The sequence below is a fragment of the Capra hircus genome, chromosome 18, assembly GCF_001704415.2.
Source record: "Capra hircus breed San Clemente chromosome 18, ASM170441v1, whole genome shotgun sequence".
Lineage (NCBI taxonomy): Eukaryota > Metazoa > Chordata > Mammalia > Artiodactyla > Bovidae > Capra > Capra hircus.
The window spans coordinates 49,518,982-49,531,973 of record NC_030825.1 but is presented as its reverse complement, the minus strand read 5'-3'; the positions used below and the strand labels follow the sequence as shown (position 1 = coordinate 49,531,973).

At 56.1% G+C, this 12,992-nt stretch overlaps 2 protein-coding genes across 7 annotated transcripts; one reads left to right on the top strand and one right to left on the bottom strand.

The window, feature by feature from the left end:
* On the bottom strand, positions 336-2,383 carry MRPS12 (mitochondrial ribosomal protein S12). Of its 6 annotated transcripts, none has more exons than XM_005692385.3 (3): positions 2,310-2,383; positions 1,768-1,835; positions 336-1,147 (listed from the first exon to the last, which is right to left on the bottom strand). In XM_005692385.3, exons 2-3 carry the CDS (start codon positions 1,814-1,816, stop codon positions 777-779), a joined length of 420 nt encoding a protein of 139 aa, XP_005692442.1. In that variant the 5' UTR covers positions 1,817-1,835; positions 2,310-2,383; the 3' UTR covers positions 336-776. The 6 variants fall into 6 exon arrangements, with proteins under 6 accessions (XP_005692442.1, XP_005692443.1, XP_005692444.1 ...); XM_005692386.3 differs by having other exon boundaries at positions 2,240-2,361; XM_005692387.3 differs by having other exon boundaries at positions 2,256-2,361.
* On the top strand, positions 2,478-11,987 carry SARS2 (seryl-tRNA synthetase 2, mitochondrial). The gene is made up of 16 exons (XM_018062373.1): positions 2,478-2,880; positions 5,547-5,642; positions 6,406-6,435; positions 6,963-7,103; positions 7,185-7,239; positions 7,518-7,581; positions 7,824-7,929; positions 8,658-8,705; positions 9,167-9,275; positions 9,546-9,591; positions 9,677-9,764; positions 9,845-9,954; positions 10,918-11,011; positions 11,115-11,207; positions 11,322-11,387; positions 11,487-11,987. The coding sequence occupies exons 1-16, from the start codon at positions 2,614-2,616 to the stop codon at positions 11,628-11,630; spliced, it is 1,557 nt and encodes a 518-aa protein (XP_017917862.1). The 5' UTR covers positions 2,478-2,613; the 3' UTR covers positions 11,631-11,987.

Below are 12,992 nucleotides of genomic sequence, written 5' to 3'. Positions count from 1 at the left end.
ACCTGACCAAGCAGGTGATCGGGTGAGGTCCGCATCACTCTCAGTGCCACGGAAATGGAGCCAGAGTGGGGAACAAATATACCTGGAGTCACAGAGCAAGGAAGAGGTGGAAGTAGGATTTGAACCCAGGTGTGTGTGTCTGAGCAGAGCCATGCACGCCAACCAATCCCGGCAACACCCCTTTGCCGCCAACATTACCATTACTGCCACTTTTCAGATGAGGAAGCTTGACAGGAGGGCTTTCATGTCTAGGCCCTAGGCCTGAAGGGAGGGGAACTGGACTTCAGCGCGGCCCACCTGATTCCAAAGCTTATAACAGCAGTCACTGCATGTGCTATTATACACGTAAAAGCATCTGGTTTAATCGTCACCAAATCCAACAGAGGGGATACTGTGAGTGGAGTTATTTTTTTTCTGGTGAAGGAAATTGAGGCCAGGGGGGATGTCCAGTTGCCAAGACCACAAAGAGGGTGAATACCACACAAGAGGGTTCAGGTCACAAACCTTGGGGGCTGGGGTCTTTATTGCAACCCCTCCCCAGTAGATGGCAGTACAGAGTCTTGTCTCAGCAGAAGAGGTTGCTGGAGCCAGCATGGAAGCCAAGGGTGTTGGGAGAGGGGCACCCAGGACCTCTATGGGTTAAGGGTCCACTGGTCTGGGCTTTGAACCCAGACCAGCTACTTCTAGAGCTGGACTTGCTTCCTGAGGGCACTGCAGGTGCACCAAGGGAAAGAAAGTTCTCCTGCGTGATGATCCACCCACCGGGTCCCCCACAGTCACTTCTTCTTCTGCACGTGGCCACAGTCATACTTGCCACGCACAACCTTGAGCTTGACACCCGGCAGGTCCTGCGTGCGGCCACCCTGTACGAGGACCACATGGTGCTCCTGCAGGTTGTGGCCCTCTCCGGGGATGAAGCAGACGGCCTCCCGGCCAGTGCTGAGCCTCACGCGGCAACACTTGCGGTTGGCTGAGTTGGGCTTCTTGGGCTTGCGGATAAAGGTGCGCAGGACCACGCCCTTCAGCTGTGGCCGGCCCTCCGTTGGGCCTGGTTTCGAAGGCGGAAACTTCGGGGGGCCCCGACGGTGTAGCTGGTTCAGGGTGGCCATAGGACGCATGGACCAAGGCCGGGGGGCCAGGGCTAGGCCTGGAAAGACAACCAAGAGGGCGGAAGAGGATTATCCTAGCGAACAGATAATAGCATCAGCCACTCGCTCTTTTGTTTGAGATGCCGTTCCAAGTACTTCCCGGGGCTATATTTGTTTATGGCTGGGGGTACTCATGGCTGAGAGTAATATTAATAGCATTTATGGAGCAATCACCATGTGTCGGGTTCTTTTTTGAGCATTTCTTAAGAATTAACTCACAGGTTTCCACTGGGTCCTGTACTGTTCTATGCATCATATCTACATTAACACACACTGCCCCACCGCCACCCTATGAGGCGGAGGGGAGGCTGGTCTCTGGGCCGGGTCACTCCTCCTCCTGTCACCCCGCTCCCATCCCCATGAGCAGATTCTGTCAACTGAGACTTCAAAACTGATCGGAATCCCCTTCCTCCTCCACAGCATCCACCCTGGTCCTGTCTACCCTTGATTCCCACTGGACTCTCCTGTCCTCCTCCTCCCAGGTCTCCCTATTTCTACTGTCCGCTCCCCACACGCAGCCAGAGGCACCTTGTGGACACTGGGTCAGATACATTCCTCCCCTGCTCAGAGCCTCCCTATGGCTCCATCTTAGTCAGATGAAGAGCCGCCCCCCACTTACCATAATTTAGGGACATGCTAAGGCCACGGAGAAGGCCGGACCAAGACATTCCACCGCCTGCAGAATCCCTGTATAAGGGGTTAAGAGAAAGTGGCCTTCATTACTCTCCCTATTTAGTGAAATGAAAGTCACTCAGTCGTGTCCGACTCTTTGTGACCCCATGGACTATACAGGCCATGGAATTCTCCAGGCCAGAATACTGGAGTGGGCAGCCTTTCCCTTCTCCAGGGGATCTTCCCAACCCAAGAATCGAACCCAGGTGCCCCACACAGCAGGCGGATTCTTCACGAGCTGACCCACAATGGAACCCCAAATTCTCCCCCACCCTCCCTATTTAGCCTTCCGGTTAAATCTAAGCAATTTCCTCTACCTTATAACCGCAACCCCTAACGCTGCTAACAGAAAGTCCCTCCGTAAATTTAGGCTTGCACTGAATAAGCTTTCGGGGAGCCAACTGTCTCTGCTCACATACAGAATAAAACGGGAACCTGAAGGGAGACCCCGGAGGTTTGGAGAACTCGAGATTTGTAGACCTTACAGACCCTAGACAGGTCGCCGACACGCAGAAACCGATCTCTAGCTCGATCTGGGGACTACCCTAGCAGTGATTGGCTGGTTCTGCCTCTCGTGTACGCAGAAGCAGCGGGGAACAGAGAACGATTGGACAATGATAATGTCAATCTTGGGCAACTGTTCTCATTGAACTGTGTTTTTTTGAGGCATGGAAGGGCTTCACCCCTTCCAGGGTCTGATTGGCTAGTCTCGAGCAGAATAGCAGCTTTGTAATTGGTCTAAATGCGTAGTGGGCGGAACGAAGGGTGAGTGACTCCCTGTCCGCCTTCCAAGATGGCTGCGTCCGTAGTGCGGCGCTTGGGTCCTCTAGTGGCTGGTCGGTGCCTGCGGCTTCGAGGAGGCTGTGTCTGTAACCAGAGCTTCAAGAGAAGTTTCGCTACGGAGAGACAGGACCGGAACCTCCTGTACGAACACGCGCGTGAGGGCTACAGCGCGCTCCCTCAGGTGGATATGGAACCACTGTGCACACACCCGGAAGATGCCGCGCGCGCGCTGGAGCTCCGCAAGGGGGAGTTGCGGTCGAAGGATCTGCCCGGCATCGTGAGTGCGCTTGCGCGGCCCAACCTCCGCGGGGCCTGTCCGCTTTGCCTATTGGCTGTTCGCTTTACGGAAGAAATGGGCTTACAAGATACTATCCCGCAGGGGGCGTGCTGATCGCAAGAATTTCAGTTCCTTCCCAGTTTAGCCAATGTGATGTGCCTGGCATCTAAGTACGTGTCAGATACCACGGAGTGCTAAGGCCCTACTGTCCATATAGCCATGATGCTCCTAGTCCATAAAGCGTGCTGGGAACTTACTGTCTTCTCGCGTCCTGTGTGCTCAGACCTCTTGACAGGCTTATGGTAAAGCCACAAAGGAAAACGGGAAACAGAGATATGAATCAGTGGATAAGGGGAGACTCTTGCCTTTGGGGAGTGAGAGGAAGAGTTATGCACTTACCCCACAAGTATGAGGCAGTTGCTGCTCCTGCTGCTAAGTCGCTTCACTCGTGTCCGACTCTGTGCCACCCCACAGACGGTAGCCCACCAGGTTCCCCCGTCCCCGGGATTCTCCAGGCAAGAACACTGGAGTGGGTTGCCATCTCCTTCTCCAATGCGTGAAAGTGAAAAGTGAAAGTGAAGTCACTCAGTCGTGTCTGACTCCCAGCGACCCCATGGACTGTGGCCCACCAGGCTCCTCCGTCCATGGGACTTCCCAGGCAAGAGTGATATTAAGTAGTGTTATTTTATGAACAAATGTGTTTTTGAATATATTTAGGGATGGGGGAGCCTGGTGGGCTGCCATCTATGGGGTCGCACAGGGTCGGACACGACTGAAGCGACTTAGCAGCAGCAGCAGCAGGGAGTGCCTATGTTCTGTACCTGGTGTTGAGAATAAGGCAGTGAATATTAATATTCATACTACTGGGCTTCCCTGGTGGTTCAGACGGTAAAGAGACTGCCTGTAATGCAGGAGACCCAGGCTCGATCCCTAGGTCAGGAAGATTCCCTGGAGAAGGGCAGGGCTACCCACTCCAGGATTCTTGCCTGGAGAGTTCCATGGACAGAAGAGCCTGGCGGGCTACAGTCCATAGCATCGCAGAGTTGGACATGACTAAGCGACTAACACACACATACATACTCTGCTGCTACTGCTAAGTCGCTTCAGTCGTGTCCAACCCTGTGCGACCCCGTAGACGGCAGCCAACCAGGCTGCTCTGTCTCTGGGATTCTCCAGGCAAGAACACTGGAGTGGGTTGCCATTTCCTTCTCCGATGCCTGAAAGTGAAAAGTGAAAGTGAAGTCACTCAGTCGTGCGACTCCTAGTGACCCCATGAACTGCAGCCCACCAGGTTCCTCCGTCCACGGGATTTTCCAGGCAAGAGTGCTGGAGTGGGGTGCCATTGCCTTCTCCGCATACTCACTCTGCTACTACTAATAAAGCCAGCACTTACATGATACTACATGCTGGTGAACTAGGACTGAAATTAGCGTATTTCTAGACCCTGCTGAAGTGCTGGGGGCGATAGGGACCCCAAATCCTCCCAGCCCTCTCTTGGACCCCACCCCCCCATACATCCAATCTAGTAAAAGTGCTTTATACAGATGAGTCTCCTTTAAGTTTCACAGCAACCCTATGAGATGGGCGCCATTATTTCCACAATTTTAACAGAAGGGAAACTAAGGCTCAGAGAAGTTAACTTGAAACAAACATATGGCAGTTCCTCAAAAAATTAAACATAGAATTACCATGTAATCAAGCAATCCCACTTCTGAGTACATACACCCCCCTCCCCCCCCCAAAAAAAGAAAGAAAAGCAGGGACTCAAACAGATACCTGTATGTTCATGTTTATAGCAGCATTATTCACAGTGGCCAAAAGGTAGAAGTAACCCAAGTGTCCACTAATCAATGAATGGATAAAGAAAATGTGGTAAGGACTTCACTGGTAATCCAGTGGTTAAGATGTTAATCCAGTGGTTCATGTTCCAAAGCAGAGGATGCAGGTTCGATCCCTGGCCAGGAAACTAACCCCACAAGCACTGAGGCCAAAAAACCAAAACGTGAAACAGAAGCAATACTGTAACCAATACAATAAAGACTTTAAAAATGGTCCACGTCAAAAAGAATCTTGTAAAGGAAAATGTGGTAAATACTTGCAATGGAATAATATTCAGCCTTAAAAAGGAAGGAAATTCTGACACATGCCACAATGTGAGTGCTCAGTTGATCAGTCATGTCTGCCTGTTTCCAACTCCATGGACTGTAGCCTGGCGGCCTCCTCTGTCCATGAGATTTTCCAGCAAGAACAGTAGAGTGGGTTGCCATTTCCTCTTCCAGGGGATCTTCCCGACCCCTGTGTCTCCTGCATTGCCAGGTGGATTCTTCAGCACTGAGCCACCTGGGAAGCTCATACTACAAAATGGATTTATCTTAAATACGTTATGCTAGGTGAAGTAAGCCAGTCGCAAAAGGGCAAACACTATGTGACTCCAGTTCTGTGAGCCTTCTGGATTCGTCTCAGTCAAATCCACAGAGACAGAATGTAGAATGGTAGTTGCCAGGGGCAGGAATGTCTAATGGGTACAGAGTTTCAGTTTGGGAAGGTTCAGTGGTTCCAGAGATGGGTAGTTGTGATGCTAGCACAATATAAACGTATTTAATGCCACTGAAATGTACACTTAAAAAACAGTTAATGTACAAAATTCTGTGTATATTTTATCCCAGATCTCAACATGGCAGGAGCTGAGGCAGCTGCGGGAACAGATCCGGAGCCTGGAGGAGGAGAAGGGGGCCGTGACGGAGGCAGTGCGGGCCCTGGTGGTGAGCGCGGGGGTCCTGGGCAGGTGTGGGGCTGGCAGCACGATGCCTCTGGCTACAGGTAGTGGGAAACCCAGTTTCAGGAGTTTGAAGGATATGGACCTTCATCGTCTCACACCACAACCGTCCAGGGCCAGGCGTCCCTGGGGCTGATTCTTAACCACTGGGCCACCAGGGAAGTCCCTAGCTCATCATCCGGGGGACACCAGGTAACAGCCTGACCGGGGAGCTCCTGCTCTCAGCCCATTTCACAGACCAGGATACCAAGGCTTGGAGAGGGGAAGAGATTTGCCCAAGAGCACACTCTGGTTGGCACCCAGCTTTCAGTCCCAGTTCGGCTGCATGCCCTGGTGCTCAGGACCACAGAAGGTTCCGAGGATCAAAGATCGTCGGTGTCAGGCCTCCATGTGCATGCTCAAAGACTTTACCGTGCCGAGTCTTAGTTCTCTCATCAACAAAATGGGAATCACATTGATACGAACCTCCTAGTGGGGTTTATGAAGAAAACAGATCATCTGAGAGTCCTCTGCACACGGCTAGACATGAGGCAGCACTAAACTGAGCTACAGAGTGTGATTGCTGTTATGTTTTGCCTCCTCCCAGTTTTACTGATAGAGAAACTGAGGTACAGAGTGGAGGAGGGTCCAGCCAGGCACTGACAGACAAGGAATTCAGATCCCCTAGCCCTGACCTTTCACCCCTCTTTCCCCTCCCCCTCATCCCCAACTTCATCACTCTAATCACCTCCTCATCTCTTTTCTACCAGGCAAACCAGGACAACAATGAAGTGCAGCAGGTACTACAGAGAGTTGATATCCTGTCCCTGATCGGGGGTGGGCAGCACAGATAACCATTATCAGTCATAAAGTCTCCACTGTATATGATGGAAAATGTAACTCAGGTAGGAGTAAGAAAGATAACAACACGCTCTGTTGATTCATAAAACTAAAAATCCTGGCTTCAGGTACAGCTGGATCCAGCTCCTGGCTCCTTCATATTTGATTCAGCTTTCTCCCCTTGGGGGAAGGGAAGACAAGGTCTGGTGCAAAGAGGACCATTTTCTTGATACTTCCAGACAAAGCCCTGGGGCTGATTGTCATGTGCCTGTCTTTAAGCCAATCACTTTGGCCGAGCGATGGAATGTTCTAGTAGGCCAAGCCAGAGTCATGTCCTTGTGGACGTGCCACGAGGTGGTGAGGGGAGGTTCCTGAAAGGAAATTCAGGATGTTGAGCCCGAAGAAGAAGCAACAAAGTCCACCGCAGAGGTTATCCTAGCCAGGACCCCACCCTCTCCTGGGCTGACCCGATGTGTCCCACTCCCAGGACCCCCAATATCAGAGTCTGCGGGCACATGGCCGGGAGATCCGGAAGCAGCTCACACTCCTCTACCCCAAGGAGGCCCAGCTCGAAGAGCAGTTTTACCTGCGGGCACTGAGGCTGCCCAACCAGACCCACCCAGATGTGGTGAGCCCCTCGCCGGGTGGCAGGGGAGGCCAGGGCCCTGTCCAGCGCCCCCTTCCCTCTGACACCCACTGTTTCCCACAGCCTGTTGGGGACGAAAGCCAGGCCCGTGTGCTCCATGTGGTTGGAGACAAGCCAGGTAGGCCAGAGCCCAGGCTGGGGGACCCAGGCTGGGGGCGGGGGCTCCTGGGGTCTGGGACTGTGGCTGGAGCCTGTAAAGCCCTGGGCTTTCTCACACTGTCTCGTGCGTGTGTGTGTTCCTGTGTGTGCACGTGTGTTGTGCGTGTGTCTGGCTCTTTCTCCTCTCTCTCCTTTTCTCTCCCTCCCTCCCCCCACTGTCTCTCTAATCCCCTTTCTCTCTATCCCCCGTTCCCTGTCTCTTCTCCTCTTACCCCATTGCTTTTCATCCACACACAGCTTTCTCCTTCCAACCCCGGGGCCACCTGGAAATAGCCGAGAAACTCGACATCATCCGTCAGAAGTGAGCCCCCCCTCCCAGACCCTGCCATTCAGCAACCCCCCACCCCAGCAGCTGGCTGCCGGCTCCACTTCACTGGGCTCAGCATGGGATACGGAACCACCAGGGCCTCGCCCGGCATGAATGTTTGATGACCGGCCTCCCGCCTGGCAGCTGGGCCTCTGCCCTGGGGTGCTTGGGTCCCCCTTCTTCCCCCACCAGCCCCGGCCCACAGGCCCCCATCTGTCTGCCCATCTGTCTCCCAGGCGCCTGTCGCACGTGTCTGGCCACCGCTCCTATTACCTGCGCGGGGCTGGGGCCCTCCTGCAGTACGGCCTGGTCAACTTCACACTCAACAAGCTCATCCACCGGGTATGGGCCAGGATGGGAGGGCTGCCTGGAGGGGGTGACATCGATGCTGAGGTCCAAAGGCTCAAGGTGGAGAGGAGGGGTGACCTCTACTCCAGTCACTGTTTTCAGAGCTTATGTGCATCATTGGCATACTTCATTCTTAGGGCAGCGTTAAGAGGAGAGTGCTATTACTGTCTCCTTTAGAGATGGAGAAGTTGAGGCCTGGAGAGGGAGGAACCTCTGGCTCATGTGTGGGGCTGGCCCGAGAGCCTGCACCTGTCACCACTGGCTCTCACTGCCTGCCTGCAGTGGACAGCGAGTGTTGGGGAAAGAACAGTGTCTGTTGAAACTGGGGGTGCCGGCAAGAGCTGAGGGCTGGTCATGCAGCGACTAATGGGACACTGGTCACAGTGAGGGGCTCGGACATGTCCTGAGGGTGCTGGGAGTCTCAGAGGATGTTCACTGGTGGGGGACACAGACAGATCTGTATGGAGAACTACACCTCCACTGCCCTGTATGGTAACCTGAGTGAGGACATCAGAAGGCCCCAGTGATAGGGCCCCAGCACCCCAGGGCTAGCTCCATGCCCACTGCTCGGGCCTGCCTCAGTGTCCTCTCCAGTGGAATGGGCTTCAGAGTGACACGGGGCAGCTGTTAGCCCCCTCTGCGGTGTCTGTTCTTCAGGCCTGAGCTTGGGGTCTGGTGGGGGTCCTGGCTCTGCTCCTCACCCCTTCCCTACCCTTTCCCAGGGCTTCACCCCCATGACGGTGCCAGACCTTCTCCGAGGAGTTGTGTTTGTGAGTGAAGACTCTCCATTCCCCATGCCCAGCCACGTGTCAGGCCCTGTTATGGGGGCCCCAGGCAGCAAGACCAGCCTGTCTCCCCCAAAGAAACTGCCCTGGGGCTGGGTTGAGGGGGTCGCGTCATAACAGGGAACTCAGGGTGAATCTGGGGCTTCCCAGGTGGCTCAGTGGTAGAGAATCCGCCTGCCAATGCAGGAGCTGTGGGTTTGATCCCTGGGTCAGGGTAATCCCCTGGAGGAGGAAATGGCAACCCTCTCCAGTCTTGCCTGGAAAACTCCGTGGACAGAGGAGCCTGGCGGGCAGCAGTCCATGGGGCCACAAGGAGTCAGACACGACTGAGTGACTGAGCGTGCACACGCATGCGAGGGGCTTCCCTTCCTTCCAGGGGAGGAGCAGGGGATGTGACGACAGAACGGGGGCCCCCGAGGTTACCTGTCCTCTGGCCTCCTCCCCAGGAAGGCTGTGGGATGACACCAAATGCCAAACCATCCCAAATTTACAACATTGACCCCTCCCGCTTCGAAGACCTCAACCTGGCTGGGACAGCAGAGGTGGGACTTGCAGGTGAGAGCCACCTGGGGGCCAGAGCCGAGCGAGAGCCCCTCAGGGGTCCTCAGAGCGGGAGGGACCGGAAGGGGGCAGCCGGGAGCATCCCGGGGTGGCGGCTGCACGCCCAGGGCCTACGTGTACAGTTATGTAGGTTGTTCCAGCCACGTGTCCTGACATGAGGTGGTGTCTGCCACAAGGGACACCTTTTCTAATTCCCACAAAGGTTTCCTGTGGGTGGATGGATGGTGGCCCAGGCTGACCCCTTCTGTCCCCTTCTCCTCCCAGGCTACTTCATGGACCACTCCGTGGCCTTCAGGGACCTGCCAATCAGGTGATGCCCTGTTCCTTCAGAACTTGTCCCCACCTGTGACATCCCCTGGCCTCTCCCTGACCCCACTTACCCACCCCTCCGCCAGGATGGTTTGTTCCAGTACCTGCTACCGGGCGGAAACAGACACGGGGAAAGAGCCGTGGGGGCTGTATCGAGTACACCACTTCACCAAGGTTGGCATTGCTAGGTCTGTGGCGGGGACACCCCAACAGCCTAGCGCCTCCTGACTCCTGTGCCCCTCACTCTGCCCCAGGTGGAAATGTTTGGGGTGACGGGCCCCGGGCTGGAGCAGAGCTCAGAGCTGCTGGAGGAGTTCCTGTCCCTTCAGATGGAGATCTTGACAGAGCTGGGCTTGCACTTCCGGTGCGGGGAGGGGCCAGGGGCTGAGGTGGATGGTGGGGTCTGGGGTCGGGGACAGAGGGTGAGGGGTGGGGAAAGGCTGGCTGGGTGCTCCCCCATCTTGAAAACCCTCACCACCTCTTCTCCCCTGCCCCCTTTTGCCCGTGTTAGGATTGTATACAGGATGTCTACCTGTCAACCCATAAAAGCCTGTGTACGATTCAGTGTCGAGACCAGGTCCCTTGCCTCCCGTGACTCCCCGTCCCTAGCGTGCTGTCTCATCTGCCTAGTCCAAATGGCTTTTTAAAATACTGTTTCATTTACTTATTATTATTACTGGCGGTGCTGGGTTTTCCTTGCTGTGCGGGCTTTCTCCAGTTGCAGCGAGTGGGGGCTACTTTAGTGGCCGTGTGCAGGCTTCTCGTTGCAGTTACTTCTCTCGCAGAGCATGGGCTCTGGAGTGCTCGGGCTTCCCTGGTTGCGGCACACGGGTTCAGGAGTTGCGGCACGTGTACTTTGTTGCTCCACAGCATGTGGGATCTTCCTGGATTAGAGATCGAACCCATGTGCCCTGCATTGGCAGGTGGATTCTTAACCACCGAGCCCCCAGGACGGCTTTTTACCTTCCAGTGGGAAGGGGAGGTTGGGGAGAGGGTACACCCCTTCCCTCTAAGGGGGTGACTGGACGTGGCGAGCCCCACGGCCTCGCTCACCCTGTCAGACACACGTTTTCAGGAGAGGCTGAGGAGTGTGGACTTTTTTCTGGGTGACCCATTACAGAAATCTGGGGGTGCTGTTGCTATAGAAGGAAGAAGAGCCAGGTGAACAAACAGCCCAGTGACGTGGCCATCTCGTCCCCTTTGCCACTGTCAGCTCTTTATCACCTCCGTTTTCCTCCTTTGGTGACGTTTTCTGTCACCTCCCACTGCGCCCCCCGCCCCACCTCTCACCCGCTGCCCTTCGCCCTGTCTTTCTCCGGGGCTGCAGAGTCCTGGATATGCCCACACAGGAGCTGGGCCTGCCCGCCTACCGCAAGTTCGACATCGAGGCCTGGATGCCAGGGCGAGGCCGCTTCGGCGAGGTGAGCCCCCTGCCCGGTGGGGCCCTGAGGGTGAGAAAGAGGACCCTCCCCTCCACTGCCCCCCACGGCCCATCATCTCAGCCCACCCCACCCCCACGCCCAGGTCACCAGCGCTTCCAACTGCACGGACTTCCAGAGCCGCCGTCTACACATCATGTTCCAGACCGAGGCCGGGGAGCTGCAGTTCGCGCACACGGTGAGCCCACACCCTCGCCTGCCCTGCCCTGCACCCCCACGCCGGAGACCCGCCACCGCAGCCCCTGCCCTGGGCCCGCTGGGGAGCCTGGATCTGAGCGTCCCCTCCTCTCAGGTGAACGCCACGGGCTGTGCTGTCCCTCGGCTCCTCATCACCCTCCTAGAGAGCTATCAGCAGAAGGTGAGGGGCGGGGGTGGCGGGAGGATCCCATGGTGGGAGGTGGAGGCCGGAGGCTGGAAGGCCGGCCGGGCAGCCGCCTGAGGCCTGCTCTCTCCCCAGGACGGCTCGGTGCTCGTGCCCCCTGCCCTCCAGCCCTACCTCGGCACCGATCGGATCACCACCCCCACCCACGTGCCTCTCCAGTACATCGGCCCCAACCAGCCCCAGAAGCCCAGGCTCCCGGGCCAGCCTGCCTCGAGCTGAGGACTCATCCTCGTTGGCCAGTAGGGTTGTCACCACTTCCTGGAGCTTAGGGGTCCCTGGGTCCCTGGGACCTGGTGTCCTGAGTCCCTTCCGCTATCTACCTTCTTCATGTCCACTCCTCACCTGGGCGTCTGGACTTCAGGGTCCACCTCTGCTATGCCTCTTTTTGCTGGGGATCAGTCAGAGACCCTGTTGTCATTGGGGGTCCCATCCTGCAGTGGGAAGCAGTAATTCCTCCAAGGAGACTTGGAGGTCTGGGGGAGGGTGGAGGAGAGGGAGAGGAGGCCTCCATGCCTCCTTCCTTCTTCCCACCCTCAGTGGTTAAGAGAAGGTTCCCTAATAAATAGTCAGAACAAAGGCTTGTGTGGGTCTGTGAGGGAGGGAGGTGGCCTGGCCAACTTGCCAGGGATGCTGGCCAGTTTCTCAGAGGTGCTGAACCATCCAGGGGTCTGTGGCTGCAGGGACCATGCCAGAAGTGTCCAGCACCCCCGGAGCACATAGAGGGCAGCTTGGGGGTCACTGAGGGAACCAAGAGGATGCTGAGGCCTCTCCCCTGACCCTGGGATAAGTGGCACCTCACACCCAACCTTCCGCCTCAGTCCCCAGCCCCAGGTGGGGTGGGAAGCAGCCTAAGCTCGGTGAAGCCAGAACCCACTCCTCCCCTTGGAGCCCCCATCTCCGTACCTGGAACAGCTTTCGCAGCTCCTCCAGCTGCAGCACTTCAGGTCATCCTCGGCTATTCTCACGTCCACATCCCATCCTTCAGCAAACCCTGGCAGCTCCTCCTTCAAAATATTTCCAGGGGGTCTCTGGTTGCCCAGTGGTTAAGAATCCACTCGCCAATGCAGAAGACACAAGTTTGATCCCTGGTCTGGGAAGATCCCGCATGCCATGGAGCAACTAAGGCTGTCCTCCACAACTACTGAGCCCAAGCTCTGGAGCCCAGGAACTGCAACCACTGAACCTGTGCACCTAGAACCTGTACTCTCTACAACCAGAGAAAGCCTGTACGTAGCAACGAAGACCCAGTGCAGCCAAAAATAAATAAATCTTAAAAAAAAAACCCCAGATCCTGCCTTTGCTGCCCCGTCCCCTGTCCTGTCCATCCTTATATCTCCCATTTGGAGGATCGTAGCAGCCTCTTCTTGCTTCCCTGTCCCCCCACGCAAAGCTAGAGGGACCCTGTGGGCAACTGCGTCAGGCCTCCCTGCTCAGAGCCCTCCTGTGGCTCCATCTCCCTGGGGGGGCGGGGGGGGCGGGTGGAGGACAAGTTATCACCAGGGTCCCCGGGGCCCCTGGGAACTGCCCCCCACCTTCCCCTTCTGCTGGCCTCTTCCCTGTTGTGCTCTGGCCGGCCCCCCA

Excerpts from the sequence above, each read along its gene's own strand:
- MRPS12 (XM_005692384.3), bottom strand. Across the intron at positions 1,148-1,767 it reads TAGCATGTCCCTAAATTATG|GCCTAGCCCTGGCCCCCCGG; the intron begins GTAAGTGGGGGG and ends TTGTCTTTCCAG.
- SARS2 (XM_018062373.1), top strand. The coding sequence starts at position 2,614 with ATGGCTGCGTCCGTAGTGCGGCGCTTGGGTCCTCTAGTGGCTGGTCGG. Across the intron at positions 11,012-11,114 it reads GGCGAGGCCGCTTCGGCGAG|GTCACCAGCGCTTCCAACTG; the intron begins GTGAGCCCCCTG and ends CCCCACGCCCAG. Across the intron at positions 11,388-11,486 it reads TAGAGAGCTATCAGCAGAAG|GACGGCTCGGTGCTCGTGCC; the intron begins GTGAGGGGCGGG and ends CTCTCTCCCCAG.